This window comes from Gymnodraco acuticeps, unplaced genomic scaffold (genome assembly GCF_902827175.1).
Source record: "Gymnodraco acuticeps unplaced genomic scaffold, fGymAcu1.1, whole genome shotgun sequence".
In the NCBI taxonomy this organism is placed as follows: Eukaryota; Metazoa; Chordata; class Actinopteri; order Perciformes; family Bathydraconidae; genus Gymnodraco; species Gymnodraco acuticeps.
The window spans coordinates 645,970-666,973 of record NW_022990388.1 but is presented as its reverse complement, the minus strand read 5'-3'; the positions used below and the strand labels follow the sequence as shown (position 1 = coordinate 666,973).

Here is a 21,004-nt window from a genome sequence, read left to right as displayed (position 1 = left end):
TGCTAGATGTTCAGCTAACTGACTAGGCTGACTGGTTTGAGTTGGCCTGATCAATAGATATTATTGCGTATCATCTGCATACTGTAGTAATGAAAGTTTATTGAGTGTTTTCTGATAACATTGCCTAAATGAAGTATTTATGAGGTGAATTGAAAATGTCAAAGTACATAACCTTGCAAGACTCCATGTTGTTAACATGCACAAACTGAGACTGTTTAGATAAATAAGACTTTAATTATCTTAGCGTGGTTCTTAAACTGCAAACTAAATGTTCCAAGTTTTGTAAAATAATATGACGGTTATGAATACAGCACTTCAATCTAGTAAGAGGGCAGGCCATAACACAAGGGCCGCAACTTAACCTGAAAACATTTAAGGAATACTATGTGCCTCTTGAAGCATTGCTTTTTTGTAAAGCAATTTTGGGCATGTATTGACCATTTGGCAAATTTATATTTACAACAGCATTTACAAAAACACTTAATGTGAAGGCTCCAACATGTTGCATAAGCCACTAAGACTATTTAAAAAAGCAAAGAAACAGTAGTTTGGTTTTAGCCTTTATTCTGACAGAACATCACATGGGGATTTACAATAATGGATTACAAAGTAGGATCAATCGCTACATGGTAAAACAGACATGACCAAAGTTCAATATACAAACAACTCTGTTATTGAAAGTCAACATGCATGATAGTATAAAACCAAATACATAATAGGGGAAAATACAATATAGAACTCACCACCTATTCATGGTTTATTATAAAACTGTTCAGTTGTATATTAATTATTAGAAAACTGTTCAGAAATAAACACTTCTCCACAAATTGTAATGAAATGCACAGATGACAATAGACAGCACATGCACATCATTAATAAGGCTTTGTCATTCCTTACAACTAAAGCTTGCTGAGAACCGCTGTTTTTTTTCTTCCACATTATGTCAGGAGAAACGGTTAGGTAGGTGTGTGCATTGTAAATGGCTATGACGTTTGTAATATGCTACTTCTGTGACATGGAAAATACTGTTCAGAATCACTGGTAAAACAAATAAATCTGCCTCCTTTTGATTTAGAAGATTATGAGGGTAAAATGACATGTAATGTTCTGCAAAGTCAAAGTGAATTTTTTTCTTTTTAAATGTTGCTAACTTAAAATAAAACACGTTTTTGCAATCAACTTTGATACAACATGTAATGTGTAATATACATATCATGATTAAACTGTACAGTTAATAAGATCAAAATCACGCAGAAAAACATGGATGCATCGTGTCTGAACGCGTCCTTTTTTTTTAGAACAGTTCGTTCTGTGCAATCAGTTTTTGGAAATGGTATTCATACCGTATGCTTAGGATAGAAGTCAGAATATTAGGTTCACGTTTTGTATACTTAGAGCCAACATAACCACTCCATGAGGCATTTGCATAGTGACAAGAGTATACACCCCTTTTAGGACGACTAGTATAGGCCACTGACAGCCAATCGAAAGCAGCTTCCAGTGATATGTTGAGCAACAGGCCCTCTGACTGCAGGCCACAATGTATGCTCAGTAAAACAGAACAATACATTAATAAACACGAGTGTCTTTGAACAATTTGCTCTTTAACAAAACTCAATCATTTAAAGTCAGTTCAATTTGTACTATTGGGAAACATTAATGTACATTTTCAGGATATAAGCTGCAAATATTTTCACCACCTCAGAAAAACAATATGATCCCACTGTAAACTACAGCTTTAAAAGAAAAAAAAAACCCAATAGATTACAAAGTCATGGACAAACTAAAAGACACATCCCTCCACACGTACTAAAAGACGGAGAAGAAACTTCAGGAGGAGAAAAGTGAGGTATATTTCTGGCAAAACCGGTATTATTATTAATATAAATAGTTATAAGATATATATATATATATATATATATCGTCGATATGTTTGGTTGCTGTTTTTAAAATTATTGTTATTTCTTGCATGGCAAGGTCGACAGCATTTGCACTGCGGGGCAGTTCAGCGGTCAGGCAGGGGGGTTCTATTTAATCCATACCTGGGCAGTTAAAAAACGACATTCTTAAACTTGCTAGTGTCTATGGAGTAGCATTTGAGGGATGGAGGTAAAAGTTGCTCGAAAAGCTTAAATATATCTTATCATGTAATATATGGTTATCCTCTCCCTGAATAGATGCATTTTTACAAATATTGAGAAGCACTTTTTAGGAGTATGAACTGCTGCGAAAGAGATGTGCCTAAAATGGGTGTAAATAAACTAAACTTGTGTGTATCATTTTAGGTGGTAAATATAGAAAATATAATACTAACTAAGTAAAGGTGCTGTTAAAGGTGCTGTTAAGTCGAGCTCGAGCTAGAGAAAGGTAGATATATTTAGTCACATAAATGGGTAAATAATAATACATCTTTCTAAAAGAAAATGCACCGCAACAGTGCGGAGGGCACTCACTTTCTTTGGATTGGACAGAGTTTCAAACTGAGGAAGAGGCTTTTTCAGTACAGTACAGCGTTCCCTGGCGGTCACACTCGAGTCAAACTGATTCATGATAATTCAGTAAATACAGAGGCAGGTGGCTTGTTGTGTTCTTTTGTTTAAGAATTTAAATCTATCATAATTTGTTGGGTTGACTCTGTATTTTGTTTTGCCGCAGCGCGATGAACTGAACAAATCAGAGCCTAGTTTTACAGTATTCTCTGTACAAGACAATAAGGCAACTGATGAAATAAGGTGCTTAGATCAACCTCTACTAATGTAAATGTCATCGCATATTCACTGTTATACTGCACACAATGTGTACGTATTGTCTAGCCGTTGTTGTTGTTCCCCCTCTGTGAACTCCTGTTTAGCAGGCTCACAAACATGTCCGCCTTCAGCCTATGTCCATCCTCTCTCCATTCTCGTTAGCCAGTTCAGAAACTGGTGGTATTGTCCAGTAGCTGCTTTGCCTCAGAGAATCCTTCCTTAGCCTGCTTGGCCTTCTCGGCCTCAGCAGCTCCGGCTGATGGTTTTCGCTTGCGATTGATCTTGAATACATCCCATTTCTCGGGCAGCAGACCTTTGTTGATGATGATGGCTGCAAGCCAGGAGAAGAGCAGGATGGAAAATAGCGACAACATCATGATAGCGGTGCGAAAGGGGAAGTACTGGGTTGGCTTTCCTTCAGCGTCCGGTCGGTAGCCGGGGAACTCGATGAGAGGAGGGAGGCCAATGAGGGGCTCACCACTCATGAACCTTAAGATGATTCCCATCATGAAGCCAATGAGGGCTCCATATGCATTCGACACCTTGAAGAAGAGGACGCAGACCAGCTGTGGGAACATGATGGTGTAGGACATATCTACGCCCACCAGCCAGAAGACCAGGACGCTGCTGTCCAGAAAGGTGAGGCCAGTGCCGGCCAGACCCACCACCACCACCGAGATACGGATCACCCACTGCATCTCACGGTCCGACGCCTGGAGGGGTGGAGAGAACAACAAGAAACACAATGAAAGTTTTGAGGGGTTGTGTCTTTTTTGTCTTTGTAACTGCTACTGTTGTTATGAAATGAAACCTAGAAAATATGTCATCCATCATCCTTAAAAGATGTTTTGTTGATTTGTGTGCACAAAGCTAAAAGTTTTTTGATTGAAGTATTTGAAAGGCTAAATGCAACAAACAGGGCTGCCCCTCCCTACAGGCAGATAACGCAGACTGCGTGGGGCCTCATGTTGCGTAGGGGGCCTCATGTTGCGTAGGGGGCCTCATGTTGCGTAGGGGGCCTCATCTTATGTGGAAATGCGGGGGAAATCATCTAATGCGCAAATGCGGCACTCCGCAGTTTCCTGAGGGAGGCTCCGGCACTAACAGTTCATGAGCGTTCAACGATGAGTGACGACTTGTGTACAGACCCGGGGGGCCTCATGACACACCTTTGCGTGGGGCTAAAAGGGGGCAGCCCTGGCAACAAATGTAGATTAAAGCGGAATATGTGATTAGACTATTAAACAAAGATGTGAATCTTGTATATTATTGCATCTCCCTTTTTTAAATAAAAGTTGACTTTTGGACTTAACCCTCTGGAGTTATACGAAATGTTTGGATCATGAAAGTCGGAAACAATGTTACGCAACCTCCACTGGAATCTACTTTTACTTGCAGAAATGCCAGCACTGAACAGAGTGAATGATTGAATGTCAACAGTATGAATGAAGCTTCAAAGATTTGAAATATTCAATACACCCCCTATGAGTTTCACATTCCACCTTGTTACATTAGGGATCTATGATCATCTGGTCTTCAGATCCCCTTACAAAGTCAAAGTACCTCGAAGTTACAGCACTACAAAAGTGAAGGGCCCCATTACATGGAACATTCTTTGGTGGTGTAATAATGAGATCATTGTTGCAAGAGAGCAAACATGTGGAGGAGTTGTCACAGTGTACAGTATGTACAGCAATGCCCACATTCTATGTCAAGTATCTACAGAATTGGAAGTCAATTGCTTCTCTGTGCTGCCTCCAGATGTGTACAGTAGTGTGATGCAGTCTGTGGACTGTAAATGTCTGTAGAAATGCAAATGTCTGAAAAATGTTTAAATTGAGACAACATTAAGACAATAATCTGTCATTACCATGCTGTGGAAGTGTGCAACAAATAAACAAACATCTTAGTGACTACATTTGTTATAACGCATAAAAAAAGGCAAGGACCAATCAAAGAATGATAGAAAGTCCTGCTTTAAGCTAACGAGTCTATCTAACACAGACTAGTAGTAACTACCTTCTCTGCAGCCTCTGGTGAACAAGTATTATTCAAACTGGCTCTTAACATTGTGATTGTCCAAACAGAGAGTACAGTATAAAAAGGAAACTAAGTAAGGCTAAATTCTCCTGCCAAGTTATTGTTAAATGCAGAAGGTAGTTAAAACTACCCAGAACTGAATTTGTGCCCATATACCTCGCATCAGCAATATTGGTGAGAAGTGAGCCTAAAAGACGAAACTCAACCTATCAACACCCTGCCAAGACTGCTGTCTTCTGGCAAACGATATACAACTATAGCTCAAATTTTGATTTTGTTACAGAGCCTTCAAACTTTAGACAATACTTTTCTCAACTGCATGTCCAATATTGCGTTATGGACATGCACACCGTTGATATCTTTCTCCAATTCTCACCTGTTTTCTGAGGATGTTCTTGTAGATATTTGAGGAAAACAATGATGCAGAGGACAGAAGAGCTGAGTCCATGGAAGACATGACGGCAGCAGCTACTGCTCCAATGCCAATGATGGAGATGTATGGGGGTGTGAGGTACTGCAGGGCGATGGGGAGGATGGAACCTGCCTGGTTGCGCTCATATGGGGTGGGCAATCCATAGGCGGTTGAGTTCCAGTCTGGGTGGAATGACAGATAAATATTTGGATTAAAACCAAAGGAATCTTTGAAAAGTTGATCATTCAGTATAAATTATTTAACGAAAATTATGAATTCTGTTTGAAATGCGAAATACATCATTGCAGACTGTAAGCTAAGGAAAGCTGACATAATAATTTTCCAGTGGTGTTAACCTGTAGATGCAGCCACAGCCCCCACCAGAATGGAAGGGATACCAAGCACCAGGCAGAAACCTGAAGAGGCGAAGCAGGTCACTTGAGCCTGGGTGTAAGATGAGGCGGACAGGATTCGTTGGTAGAACGCCTGGTAGGCAAGACCACCCAGAGCCTGGCACAAACACACAGTTCAGACATGATGACAGGAGTCAGTTTGTACAGCAGGACAGGGTAAGACGGAACAATCCTCTCATGATTTTGCTGTTATGCTTGGCTGTTTGCTGATCTAATGGATTAAGCCCAATTCATTTAACTGGCATCATGCTTGGGTCAATTTAATTGAACTGTGGTGACAACAAGAGTAATACAACTACTGCATAAACTGTGTTCTAGACGGCATATCATTTTTCTGGCTTTCGTATAATAGCCTCCCCCACTCCACTCACCAGCAGCATGAAGTCGTCAAACCACTTTCCGGCCTGATCAAGCTCCACCGTGCCAACCCAGGGAGCCTGAAAGGTCTGGTTGTAGGCTGTCAGTGAGATGTCCAAAGAGTGAGGGTTTGTCATCAGGAAAGGGACACACAACCACTGTATACACAAACACAAGGATACATCTGGTCAGATTATCAGCAATGTGGCAAACTGATGAAGATCATGTGAAATAATCGAATGGAGATATAAATGGACAACCTGCTATCCAGATACAGAGCGTGGACTTGTACCTGGAGAGGTGCCAGTTCACCTCCTGGGCTCTGCAAAGGTGCCCTTGAGCAAGGCACCTAACCCCCAAATGCTCTGGGCGCCGGTGAACTGGCTGCCCCTTTACTCTCCCTCTCTAATCCTGCATGTGGTCCTGTGTGCTCATGTATATCAACCAGTGTGTGTAATGTTAATGATAAAAGTAATTTCCCCCTTGGCAATGAATGAAGTATATCTTCTTCTTTTTATATTCCGCTCTATACACAACTATGAGTTACAGTAGGGCTCTGTGTTCCATTTCTCACAGTTAATAGCAGATGTTTGGTTTTCTTAGTCAACAAAACAATATGTGAGTGACGACAGAACGAGAATCCTAACATTGATTTGCTTTTGGAAGACTGTGTCACGCAAATGTCCTGCTTGAGTTCAACAGTTTAAACTGATATGAATGATGTTGCTCATTTAATACAAAAATGGAGCTGAAACTCTTTGATTTGACAGCTCAAAAAGGCTGTTTTACTGTTACTCACCAGACTGACAAAGATGAGGATGAGCTGGATTACATCTGTGTAGGCCACAGAGTAGAGCCCCCCCATCAGTGTGTAGACTATGGCCACCACTGAGGAGATGATGATGGAGTATAAGTAGGGCAGGTCCAGGATCACACTCATTGTTCCACCTGAAGTAACACAGCAGAGCGGTAAGCTGAGAGGACTGACAGCAACTTGTCTAATGTACAGTTGTTGGTTTCTACAGATACATGCAAATGCCTTGCTTTGATAGTAGAATCAAGGTGCTAAGTCTCTCTTTTGTTTTTAACTATCTTCCCTCACACACAGACACAAACATATACATCCACTTGTACTTACTCTAAAGATGTACTTAGAAGCTAGGCAATGGCATTGTCTATACAGTTCATATATCTCAGTGCATTATTTTCCAAAGAAAAGTGAACATTAAACTTTATCCAACAAAAGAAAAACATTATGTTTCTAGGTATAAGGTCGAGAATAAGGTTACACTTCAGTGTGGGCCGCTTTGGTTTAAACTTTTAAAGGGGCAGTTTACCCCACAATCAAAAATGCATGTTACCTTTAACCTGTAGTGTTAATGATCAATCTTGAATGTATAAGTTTGACTTTCCAAGCATGGAAGGTATCAGCTGTAGAAATGTCTGCTTTCTCGCCTATATAAAAGGAACTAAATGGCACTTGTTAAAATCAACAGTAATGTATCTCTCCAGAAAGAATTGCCAAAGTAAATCACACGTTGAGCACTAAGAGCCAAGTGCCATCTAGTTTAGAGGAAAGACAAACATCTCTAAAGCCGATTTCTTGAACACTTGGCAACTCGCACCAAAACTAGATTGATAAATAGCCCTACATGTACATTTTTGATTTTGGGGTGGGCTGTACCTTCAAGAAGCATACATGGGCTAAGATTAAGCAACAAGTCAACATAAAAGTGATAATGATAAAATTATAACAAACTGTACAGAAACACATAGCAGAATCAGCCTATTGATTGTGACTCCAAAATATGCCCTTTTCACCCTCTTGGATGAATTATCACCCTAATACTGATAATTCTTAATTAATCAAGCAGAAGGTGAAGAGAATTGTCTTCAAGTATTGAAACAAATGTGTAAAAAAATATATAAGTGATTGTAAACAGAAAGTACAAAATAAATAAAAAGACATCTTGTTACTCAAACAAGGCAAGCAAAACGTGACTACCTTCACCGTCTCTCCTCATTGCCAGGGTCCCCCCAGCCGCAGCCTGCAGCCACACCACAACAATGCCCTTAAACAGAGAAGTGTCAGACCGGCACCATCGATGGCTACTCACCACCCTGCTGAGCCCCCAACCCTCTAAACCACCCCGTCTTTGCACCAGCTTTACTGTCACCCTTTTACCCTTTAACCACATGTGCTTGAAGTTTTTCAAATCTGATCTCTTATCCTGGAAACTTTTTTTTTTTCTGCAGCTGCTTTATCATATTATCTTAAATAATGACTGTGTATTTACTGTACAAACAGACTAACTTGTCACTTAACTGGCATTAAAACAAGATAGAATACTTAAGTTATTAACCAGCTGTTCACACTTGGCACAAAAATGCATTTTGTTGTGTAAGACCTAAATATAGGTGGTGACGCAAATGTATACATGACAACTAAAGACACAAAGATAAATCTATGTATTTATTAGTACTTTAATTAATCATCAACTATTAGTTTGAGTACTTTTTTGTTTTTAATGTGAGTATTTTCAGTCTTTACTCTCTTTGGGAAACAGAAATAGAATTTGTAAACAGTTTCCGACTTCAGAACATCAAATGGAAGTTACAGTATTTTTTTCTTTGCTTTTAAGTTTATTAACGGCTTTAATTTTGATCTTCTCATTAGACATTTTCTGTATAGCTTTTCTGTGTAACTGATTTGTTTTTATACTCTTAACCACAAGCAGTCAGTCCAAATGCATTCTGATGCCACGTGTGAACTGAAATCCATCTCAACAAAATGTAACCCCGATCTGGTTATCCCTGGATAAACACCAATATTCAACATCTGTCATCGGTTCTGTGCTGACCTGTCCCCCCCACCCAGTGCCACATTTAGGAAGAAGAAAGGTGGAATGAGATTTAGGGGCCTTAGGGACTTAATGAGCCGCACCAGAGTTAGACAGGGGGGAAAGAGTTGCCTTAATACCCCCTCGTGTTGTTTTTAGACCCATGTCCCATTTTTAAAACTCATGCATGTGTGTGCTCAACCAGCACAAACACACACCTTACTTACTGTCCTTTCCCCGATTGCTTCCCGGCATTAACTATACCCTGCCTGTGTTTTGTGGATAATGCACAGCTAACTGACAGCACATGGGAAGTGTGTTTTAAAAGATGAATCTTCTCTGGAACTGATCCACCACACATACACGCTTGCTCATGACACACACACACACACACACACACACACACCACACACACACACACTACACACACACACACACACATCACACACACAACACACACACACCACACACCACCACACATCCACACACACACACACACACACACACACACACACACACACACACACACACACACACACACACACACACACACACACACACACACACACACACACACACACACACACACACACACACACACACACACACACACACACACACACACACACACACACACACACACACACACCACACACACACACACACACACACACACACACACACACACACACACACACACACACACACACACACACACACACAACACACACACACACAAAACTCCTGTGGGTAAAATGCTCAGCGCACTCAAGTGTCAAGTGTTTATGTGAGTGTGTGTGTGTGTTTGATTAATGTCCCGAAGACAACGACAGGAGGTTTTACTGAGGAGTGAGGGGTCCCCCACTCTATATTGGTTTTATAGGTTTGGACAGAGTGGTGCCTGGAACATTCCTGCCTCCCTACCAGACCTTTTGAGGAGCGTCAGCACAGCGTGCAGTGCTACCTTGGTGACTCAAACACTGTCAATGGATTTCACTGATGTCTTTTGAAGCAAACACAAATAAATGACATGATTGCGCATGGAACATTTGCCCTCTATCAATCACACAGAGCCCTTGCACACACAATTGGAAAAAAAAGTCTCATGACACAATAATCTGGTTTGAATGATTGATCACCTCTCACAATCAACAAGCTGCTCGATGTTTAACCCCTTTTTCAAATAACGCTGGAAAAGAACACAGCATTAAAAACACACATAAGAAAACATTATCTGCACTCCTGCACACCAACACGCACACACCAACACGCACACACCAACACGCGCACACACACCAACACGCACACACAACACGCACACACGCACCAACACACACACAAGCACACACCAACACGCACACATACACACCAACACACACACACACACACTGCAGAGCACATGTAAATGTGTATCTACTATAAAACCGCACATACATACACAATAGGTGCACACACACACGCGCACACACACACACACACACACACACACACACACACACACACACACACACACACACTGCAATTATCACTTATTAAAAAAAGTATTGCCATTTTCAAAAAGTAATAGGAAAAATGCAATATAATAATCAAAAAATAAAATATGAATAATGATAATAATAAATACACCAATTAAGCAGTTAGTTATTATTTTTTGTGAAGTACCCTCATTGTAATATCAATGATATGGTCAACTACTGCATCTTTAATTAATTAAAGCAAACAGCATCTGCGTATAAAATGTTTGCGTCAAAGAGTTAACCGTACGATTAGTAATCTTCACAAATATGTCTTTTATGTAGTGTTGGTTAAACTTCATAAATACCTCTTATGTAACTTGTCATGTCTTAAACTAGAGCAGCTGAATATGTGGGGGCCAAATAACTGAGCAACCTGGCAATAAAATGTCCTCCATTATATTAGCTGGGTAATAAAACAGTTTGGACTGTCAATGGCATTTATTTACAAAGCTGTAGTTTGTGGTGATGATTTTATGAGGTTGTAAGGGCTTAGTTTTTGGTTTTCACCTGCAGTTATCTACAGCTCAGGGCCAAACAGCACCAGCCATAAGCAACTGACTGTTTTTTCTACTATGTTTGTGGACATGGTGTACCCAGATCTGTGGGTGCCTACATAAGTGTGGGTGTAAGTATTTGTGTGCACACATTATAGTGTCACACATTTGTACTGTTTGAGGTAACTTACCCAGGCTGACGAGTGTGCGCGCCACCCATAGAACATCGGCCACTAGAGCGGGAAGGATCAGCAAACTGCTCATAAAGTTCCCATACTTCTGCTGGAAAGGGTCCATCATTGTCAGATATCTGTTCTCCCTCATTGGCCTGGCAAAGAAAAACCCACCTGGAGAAGGAGGGAAGGAATTACGATAGATTAATGAAAAGATGAAGCCAAACATGTCTATTGTTTCAAAACCTAATTGAATGACAAAGGAAGAGGGTGAATGGTTGTGTACAATAAGAAAACAACTGTTCCTTCCAGATAACACAATGAAGACCTACAGCTGATCTCATGGATCCACTTGGCCAACATTGTGGAATGCTTTCCTGATCGGGGACTTTGGAGTTTCCATTTCTTGTTACTCTCACAGAGGGCTGATGATTTCACCTGTTGCAAATGTTTACCGAAAGTTTTTCAGCTCTATGAATTCAGGACTGGACGATATTAAGGTCCTTTCGCACATGCAGTCAATCCCTGAAATGTTTAAGAACATTTCCAGCTTAAGGTCATGTGTGAAAGAAGGCCAGAATGATGTACCGCAAATTTCCCACCCCAAGACCTTGTCGGTATTACTGTGTAGTAAATAAAGAATGTACAAAATACGGAGCTAGTCTCCGTGACGTCATGAAGAGCTGTTCTGAGCTCAATTTGGGTGGCTCTGGCTGTCGCCATCTTGACAGTGACAACTCAGACAAACTTCTGACCAATCCAAAAAACGGGTGATGATTCAGAGCAGACAACTGTTGACTAGTGTCTTGTTAGGCAGCCACCTGTCACTCAAAGCAGCTGCGCCTTAATCATGCATAACTATTAACCCTTAATATAATTGGAATGCTTTCACTTGGAACGAGTGACCCAATCACAAGACTCTGCAGACATTTTACTCGGCGACTTGTTTAAGGTTTAGCATTTCTTTAATAGTAAATGTATATATGACAGGAACATTGCCGATAGACAAAAACAGCTTTCGGCCATGTTTCTGACAAAAACAAGAGACCTCATCCGCCCATTGATGTATTCAAACAACTGTATACGCATGTGGCTCATCGAGGTTGTAGACTAGCATTTTCCTTAAACCCCACCTCCCAGAGGCTACCTTACTCTGGTGTCTGATCAGTCAAATGATTGGAAGGGGGAAACTAATTCTGGATTCGGCTATTAAAGCATTTTACAACTTTGGGACTTAATATTTTAAATAATGGCAAATGTTTTAACTGGGGAGTTTATTTATTTGATTAGATGTCTGTTTTCCAAGTATTTCCATAGCATTCACACCGCAGTACTTTTCCCACAAAGGTTCATGAGAACTTAGTTCATGAGAACTCTTTAGTTCTCATGAACTAAGTACAGATCGCGTTCACACCGGAATAAGTCCCTGGGGGAGGATTAGGCAAATGAAGCCGCTGACGTCACTTCTTCTTCTTCTGCTTTGGGTTTACTGGCAGGCCGCAAACCACTTCACGGCGTATTCTGCTGCCCAAAGTCCCGGGCCGGAAGTCCCCGGAGTTGGGGACTGGCTTCAGTAGAAGCTGCTGGGACTCCCAGCAGATTCTACTGAAGCCTTCCGAGTAAATCGCCAGAACGCCGACACCTCCTCATCTCCACCGCTCCCATGTTTTATTTTGTGTTGCCATAAGTTAGTCTCTCTGCGTTTCTGCGCTGGGCTAATGCTAATAATGCTAATGCGAGGATAATAAAATGGCGGCTTCACAAAACGTTTTGGGAGTTTTACGGGGCGTGGTTTGCAATCCGCCCAGCCAATCAGACATAGGAACCTTTTCCTCCCACGAAAGTCCCTGCTCTCTAGCAGGGACGGAAAAGGGGGTGAAAAGGTTCTCATGAACTAATTTTAGTTCCGGCTCTTTTTGGTGTGAACGCAACATTTCGGAACTATATCGGAACTAAAGTGGGAAAAGTACTGCGGTGTGAACGCGCCTAATGGGGAAAAGTCTTGATGGCCCAAGGGCATCTGCAAACCAACATACACGTACATCCGGAGTGGCATCATCTTCTTCTTTTGGTGCTGACTTTTATGACAGTTGGCATCTAGTAGTGTTGCATTACTATCCGATTGGCTGTCTTTTCTGTTGCCATGGTATGTGTGCTATGGTGTGAGATGGAAATGTTTCTGAATGTAGTGCCTGAATGAAAATCACTAGCGGTGCCTGAATGATTATCCCATAATTTTCCTGGAACTATTTGGGAACGGGGCTTATATCTCTGGGTGAACTCTCCCTTTGCACCTGTTGCCTCAAGTTACAATGCTGAACAGATTTTCTCATGCTCCTATTTTTACTTTGAGCGACACTTTTATTTGTGCATATCAGATGGGAGTTACCATATGTCAACGTTATGTCAACAACGCCTCAGCTTAAGACACAAGTTGATTTTAGTATTGTATTTTACTAAATGTGTGTACAAACTTCAGGAAACTTCATTTTAGAGATTTCCTGAATTGATCAATAATGATGGAAATATTAACCTTCACATGCTTGTGCTTGGTATTAAAATAGAAACCGAGAAAATGACATTGTCGCTTGGTTAGTATCCAGGTGTCATTACCCCACATGACTTTTATAAGTCTAAAACAAGAGATGCATTGAAAGTTAAATGTTGACAAGGACAATCTTTTTTCTTCCAAATTGGATTACTGACTACTCAAATGTAATATAATATACCCTAAAAGGATTATACTGGTAAAAGAGGTAAATCTATATTCACGTGGGGCTTCCTAGTGTGTGATAGTTACCAGCCTGTGGCAAGTTACAAGTGCTTCATTTCAAACCCTGCATGGAAGCCAATTCACTCCTTGTGTACTATCTATTAATGCTAGATTGTATAAAGTTCCATTTAAATATTTAATTTGCAATATGATGCACCATTATATAAATGTCATCAGCACAGTTGTATCCAATTACTTTGGCCCAGATTGCAATCAGCTGACGGACTCAAAATAAAATAGCAGGGAAGACGAAGATGGTAGTTATAAACTTTGATGGTCAGTGGTGCAACTCACCTAAGAAGAAGGTCAGGACATAAGGCACAGGCATCAGAGCCCACACTGCGCCTAGTGTGGGGTTGTATGCCGCCTCAGCTATACCGAGTATGAAGCCTCCACCCACCCATGTAGCTGTGAACACACACATTAAAAGGGAAACATTACATATACGCCACACATGCTTGTGCTTTCTACTGACTTTGTAATACACACCACGCAAACACTTTTTCTAAACAAAGCACCCAAGATGTCAGTTATCCACTTCTTTCCTCAAAACTTTAAAGGGGCCCTATTTTTCAAATGTTTAGGTTCATATTTATATTTAGTGCCTCTACTGTCACATGTCTCCATGCTTTAATGTTCAAAAAAGGTCTTTATTTTTCTCATACTGCCTGTGCTACAGCACCTCTTTTCACCCTCTGTCTGAAACCAGAGCCCAGTCTGCTCTGATTGGTTAGCTGGCCAGCTCTGTTGTGATTGGTCAACCTTTTCAGAGATATCCTGCCCCTTAGCCTATCTTGTACAATATGTCGGAGTGCTAGGCAATAGGAGTGCGAGTGTTACGTAGTGTTGCAAAAGTAAAAAAAAGGTCTCCAATGGAGGGAGTGTGTGGGAGTAGACTCCCTCTGGAGGGAACTTTGAGATTTTAGCCTTTGTAAACCATTGACATGCACAGAAACCTATAGAACACATTACAGGAAAGGGAAAACCCATAAAAGCATAATAGGTCCTCTTTATTAATTCTACTATCTTATGTCATAATTGCGTCTGAAAACCGGGAACTGGGAAATAAACCCGGACTGCTTTACCAGTGAGAGTGAAGATGCCAACAAGCAAGTTGATGTTGCGCCCGGCCAGTAGCGTTATCTCCATGCCATTTCCTGTGCACTTCTTTTCCTGCTTCTTGGAGCGAAAGGAGGCCCAGATGCCTGTTCCCAAGATCAGCAGGTAGAATCCTGCCATCACCACCAGACCCGGCACATTGAGAGTCATCGTAAACTACTCCTGTACGCGTTTCCTGTGGGAAAGAAGAAACATGAGGATTAGTTGCTAATAGATAGAACATTAAATATGCAAAAAAAGATTGTCTTATGCTTGTTTATGTCAATACAAAAATACAGCTTAAAATGCAAAAACAAATGATAAACACTAATGAATAAAAGACAGTAGCTCGTATTCAGGTCGACGCACAGCGGAGGGTGAGTGAGGTGGAAAAGGAACTATATACATGTACGTCTTCTTAAAAAAAAAAAAGTGAAGAAAGAATAGGCTGTAGTGGGAGGGGTAGGGGGGGCAGCAGTATCGCAAATAACCTCCGCTTGCTTTGCAAATGGGTGGAGATGAGGTGATGAAAAGGGGTGGGGTGGAGTAGGAGGGGAAAAATAGAAGGTGTGAGGGATAGAGTCGGAGAGGCGAAAGGGATCTCACCATAATACTTGGCAGCACTGACAAAGATGGCGGACAGATGTTGTCCCCCGTCCTCAGTGGTTGGGCGGCCCCAGTTTCCACCCAAACATCGTAAATGAACACAACTCAGAGTGGCGTTAGTGTGTACATATGTGTGTCTATGTCTGTGCATTTACTGTAAGTGTGCATTGGACAGATGGTCTTCAAGAGAATATGAGATATGCCTTTGCGTTTCAAAAGAAGCGTCTATCTTATCTAACTTATGGTTTGCACCCACATCTCTACGTTGACATGGATCATGTTAAGTGTTGATGCTGTCCAGAAAAAGTAAAGGACTTGAGACAAGTTTTCTGTATAAAATATCACAATAAGGCAGTTTCTTAGAAAAACGTGTTTTCTTTATTATAAACAGAAACAAATAAAACATATCATTTTCTAGGAAAAGATATTGGGCCCCTGCCCAAAGTGGTGAAAAACATTTGTTATACAAAATGCTTTGGCTCGAGTCATACAACCCGAGAAGAAAATAATGCGTATACACTTGGGAGAAAGGGAGAGGGGAAAAAAGGAAATGTTTGTTAAAGGAACACACGGGTGGGAGGCAAATTAATGTGTGTGTGTGTGTGTGTGTGTGTGTGTGTAGTACTGTATGTGTTATCTGAGGGCTGGGAAGGAATGGGTGAGGGGTGGCTCGAAGCCAAAGTCAATAAACGCTTGAAAACCTAAAATGTTCCATGTTTTTTAGTTTTTTATGATTTGTGCACATTCAGACTCTGTATAGCATACCCTGCAGAGTTCGAGCTCAATCCTTATTTTTACGGTTACAACACTGATACTCTATTGTTTTGGTTCTACAAAGTGTACTGCAGGCTATAGTTAATACTTCACGAGCGTTACAGTACTACACTCTTCATTTTGAAAAATCATACACTTTCGACACAATATTTAATTTACTTTTTGAACTTTTTACTCCACTCACACATTGATTTGACAGTTGTAGATACAATATACTTTGCAGGACAATGTTTTTCATGCAATGAAACATCACATTTGCTTTTATAGCAGCAGAAAAGCAGTACACATTTGATTCTCACTGTGATGCAAGTACAAGCAACCCTTTAAAAACAAAAAGCAAAAAAAGGACAGTCTAATGCTCAACCAATTAGTTGACTGCTTGCTAGACCGGGAGAACATCCAAACAAGCAAGACTCAAGACACTGGCAGGAATGTTTGTTTTGTGTAGGCCGAGCCATAACTCAAATTACATTTCTAGAAAATAACTAATGATTCCAGGAACATTTGTATGGGCCTTATGCAACACATGGTTGGCACAATTCACTATGGAATGCTGGAATATGTATGTCCTCTTGTAAAACAAAGGAACTGTTCAAATAGAAATTCCCATGAAAGTCCTTTGAATTTTGTCATGATTTGCACCTGTGATATTTGCCCTTTTTAGTAACGAAGTGTTCTGAATAATGGAGGACACAGGACATATTGCTGCCTGACGCTCGAGCCAGCACGTGATAGCTACCCCACTGAACAGCTGCGGGTCGCACGAGCGCGGTGTCCACACCAATTCTGCTAGTGCTGCTTCTGAGAAAACTTGTATATCAAGTTTGCCTTTTATCATTTACATTCCTACGATACAAAAATGTTACGCGTCTGCTAATAATAATAATGATGATAGGCTTTCTAGCTAACCTCTAGCTTATGTCTGCTAGCTAATTGCTAACTTTGTCTTTCTGATGTCTGGTGCTGAGCAGCTAGCTTATAATCGCTTTTCTCCTTTAAAAAAAAGCTTCCTGGTGTTGCTGGAACAGAGATAAATGAGAACAGCAAGACTTAACCATATATTTAATGTTCAATATCATTAAAATGACAAGCTAAAAGGCTCTGTAGCATTACCGAGACGGACGACTGTTCACTCGGTTTGTTAGTATGAGTCACCATTCAACATTAACAGTATAAGTAATCATTGTATTTCTTGCTGAAGGTACATCTTATCATTTATGAAGCTTTACAGTACAGTTTGTAAATGCCTTCCTCCTTCTGCTCAACTGTTTGCTCAGTTATTCTCAGCTTGGCAGCACTTCAAAGTCCAGGCTATTTCGGTGAGCCTCCGATTCACTCTGTAACAGTATTCAATATATTTCATAGAGCGCATGGAGACCTGGAGTCCTTCCAAATGCATATGCATGCCTATTGACCTATTGCGAAGTCTAAAAAAACACCCCATTATATTTCCCCCTCACCACACTCACGTAAACACACTTCCCTTGCCCTCTATTTTCAATGTGATGAAAGTGTTTCCATAAGGATCTCGCTCTCACATTCACAAATACATTGTTTATCTATCATGGTCTGTACCAGAGCATTAACAATGTAGACTTGGTTGAGAGGTCTTTGTTATTAATTTGGTTTGCAAATGTGATATTTATGTGGAAAAGAGAAGCAATAGCAATTTTCTAAGATTTCACAGTATTGGGAAAACAATTAGAACTAGAGAATGCAATTCCTGAAAAAATTGCTAGTGGGAATGCTTTATGCTGAAAAGCTGACGCTAAACTGCTATGCTGAAATGTAATGTGTAAGAAGAAAGTGAAGAATTTAGATTGAAATGATACATGAACACTGGGGGCTTGAATGTGTGATGAGAGAAGAAAATAAAGTAAAAAGGCTTGGAAAAGCAGCAGAATATTTGAACTGCAAACTTTTTAACTAACTTGATGGCGAATGATCTGTCGCCATGCCAACGGCATTTGATAACATCCCATAATACGCTTAGATGCGTTGATGGCTGCATCGTTACAAACCTGTGAAGTTTTGGGCCGTTTGGAGCATTTTCACTGAAGTTATGAGAAAACCGTGTTTCATGGTGAGCATTGTGTTGCCATGACAACGGCATTTGAAGAAATCTCAAAACTGTCCCGTAGATGTCTTCACGGCTGGACTGTTAGCACACATGTGAAGTTTGAGCACTTTTTGAACGTTTTTATCACTTCATGCCCTCAAGAGGCATTTTGTTTAATTATTTTGCTTAATTTTTTTTATTTTTCAAGCTACGAGATATTTTCCTACATTTCTCATGAAAGATTATGTCTCAGGAATGTAGGGTTTGGGAATTATGGCAGGTTTAAAAGAAAATATGAAGGCAAAATTAAATCTGTCCTCCACTCTAGCTGTGACATCACGCACTCTAAATCTGAAGAAGGCCTCTTTACCAAGGTCTGAACAATGTTTAATATCTCTAAAAGTACGCATCAGATTTAAAAGTTGTGTTACACGAATAATGTCAGAAAGATGTGTAACATTTTAAAGTTGGAATGAGGTTTCTGAGTGAAAGTATGAAGGAGCAGTTAGCAGTTGAAGAAGGAGCAGTTAGCAGTTGAAGTCGCATGAAGATTGTTCAAGTCTGAAGAGTTTCTCCATTGACTTCCATGTTACTAGTTGATCAACACGGACAAAACAAGCATACCACCCCCAGCACCTAATGTCACCCAAATGATTCCCCAAACTTCTTGAGGTATACTTTTGGTAAATTGGAGTGTGCATGAAGCACACTTCATTGTCCTGGCTCTGTCAATTGGTGTCACACTTCCTGGCTACATTATCAGTTGGATAAGCACACGCCTATCTCTGTGTACAGACACACAGGCAAGGCATCAAGGTTTTTGAGAAAGCTATCATCTCCCTGTCGTCATGCAAGAACTTATCAACTGAAGGCATCAGCACAAAGTAATTTCCCAAAAATGTAACGTCTGCAATGTGCTTACTCAGCATCTGGTAACTTTCCATAACTCTTTTGCAATTGAATGTAATTTTGATGCAAACCAAACACACAAATCCCCATCAGGAAGACGCCATATAATATGTACCCCAAAAATAGGGAAATATTATTCCCATTTACTTTTTAAATTGCCTGCACTCGTTTATTAGCCCTTAAGATTGTACTAAGCCTTTATGGTGCATTTATAAGTTGGACATTTCATTTGAACTTCTGTATGTTTCCTATACACACTAAATAATATAAATATTACATGTGTTATTCTCTTTCATACAGATGCAGAAGAGCATCTTGGGACAGGCTCAGCTACAACCCATATCACTACGAAAGCCTCCCCACACTCACACCTCTTCATATCACTGCCTCTCAGTACTTTTCCGCTCTGACCAACTAATCTGACAACTGTGTGTTTGTCGCCTCCCACTTCTCCTTCTCAACCCCCTGCAATTTGGCAATGTGGAGAGTGTTTACGGACACCATCATCTGCTATTAGCGGGTAGCACTGAACTGAGTGTTAACAGTAACTTTCACCGAAAGCCTAGAGTGTGTATGTGTGTGTGCACATGCACTTTCACACATGCTATAAGGCTTTAAGACTTCTGGGTAATATAAAGCACCAGTGAAATGTGACCTTGCAGGCTACACACACAAGTATTTTGTGTTTCACCAAGAGAGGAAGTAAGTGAGAGGACTAATGAGAGATCATGACAGAAAACTGACAGACCTCATAAAGACTGACAGATGATTGGATCAACTAAATGGCTGACAGAAGGAAACACGTGGTGACAGTGAGGAAGTAAGTCGAGAAGAGATATTGTTCTACTAGTGAGGACTGCCAGGAAATACTGGGTGAAAAATACAAATTTGAGAACTGGTTATGCATCCTCAAGGACATTCAAAATAAATGCCCAGTCACTGCTTTCTAGTCACTCGGGAATATGCTTTAATTTAAGTCTCAGTAAAAACAGACTTTTCACTAGATTTCAACACACATTTATTTTAAAACAAAATGTAATCATTATATAAATTACTGTTGATTATTCCAAGTCAGTCTGATACATATATATATATGTATTATATATAGTTTTGTCAGCTTGTCTCAGTCCATGCTACTCTTTACTGCCGTGGAAGACTACAGTTTTAAAACCATTGATGGAATGAATGCAGAAAACAGATACAACAGAAGATAACCTCAAGAGTCTATGTGGCACAACAGTAGTGCCCTACGGGCTATTTCTAGGACAGGCATGCACCTTCACTGAGTGTGTCCGAACTTGACCTAGCTGAACAATAAGCACACACACATAGGACACTTCTGTCCTGCAAAAACATTAACACAAAGTCAAAAATGTTTCCAACACGACACCCTAGGAAAGACCTGAGCACAGGAGGCACAGGTGAACAATTCATGGCTGGATACATACCTAGTGTTAACAGTGAGAGTCAGTTCTGTGTGATGATGTGAAGAGGGAACAGATGCTATTCTCACTGGACAGAGAGCAGACCAGGTGATAAAGTCAGTCCAGCAGGAGATCGAGTCATGCAACACTCATCCACAGTGTTGGGGAGTGAAACAGTTTGCCAAGAGATGAAGGGCAACACAAAAATGGAATAGGTTGTCTATTTCAAAGCTGTTTTTAAAAAAGGCAGCAAAGAGGGAGAGGATTCAGAGGAGGAAGTGGAACATTCTAGAAACAGCACACAGCCTTCCCCTGCTTTTAAACCTCACAGGGTGGGAGGGGCCAAGCACCAATGACAGGAAGGGGGA

General features: G+C 40.6%; 1 protein-coding gene across 3 annotated transcripts; it reads right to left on the bottom strand.

Moving 5' to 3' along the window:
• Positions 1–547: 547 nt before the first annotated feature.
• On the bottom strand, positions 548–20,949 carry LOC117551509 (high affinity choline transporter 1-like). 3 transcript variants are annotated; one of them, XM_034224427.1, is made up of 9 exons: positions 20,661–20,949; positions 14,852–15,060; positions 14,061–14,174; positions 11,012–11,167; positions 6,769–6,917; positions 5,984–6,127; positions 5,556–5,709; positions 5,164–5,381; positions 548–3,460 (listed from the first exon to the last, which is right to left on the bottom strand). In XM_034224427.1, exons 2-9 carry the CDS (start codon positions 15,033–15,035, stop codon positions 2,915–2,917), a joined length of 1,665 nt encoding a protein of 554 aa, XP_034080318.1. In that variant the 5' UTR covers positions 15,036–15,060; positions 20,661–20,949; the 3' UTR covers positions 548–2,914. The 3 variants fall into 3 exon arrangements, with proteins under 3 accessions (XP_034080318.1, XP_034080319.1, XP_034080320.1); XM_034224428.1 differs by lacking the exon at positions 20,661–20,949 and adding an exon at positions 15,471–18,068; XM_034224429.1 differs by lacking the exons at positions 11,012–11,167; positions 14,061–14,174; positions 14,852–15,060; positions 20,661–20,949 and adding an exon at positions 7,975–9,266.
• Positions 20,950–21,004: the final 55 nt, after the last annotated feature.

Excerpts from the sequence above, each read along its gene's own strand:
- LOC117551509 (XM_034224427.1), bottom strand. The coding sequence starts at position 15,035 with ATGACTCTCAATGTGCCGGGTCTGGTGGTGATGGCAGGATTCTACCTG. Across the intron at positions 14,175-14,851 it reads TGGCATCTTCACTCTCACTG|CTACATGGGTGGGTGGAGGC; the intron begins GTAAAGCAGTCC and ends GTGTGTTCACAG. Across the intron at positions 11,168-14,060 it reads TGTCCTGACCTTCTTCTTAG|GTGGGTTTTTCTTTGCCAGG; the intron begins GTGAGTTGCACC and ends CTCCTTCTCCAG.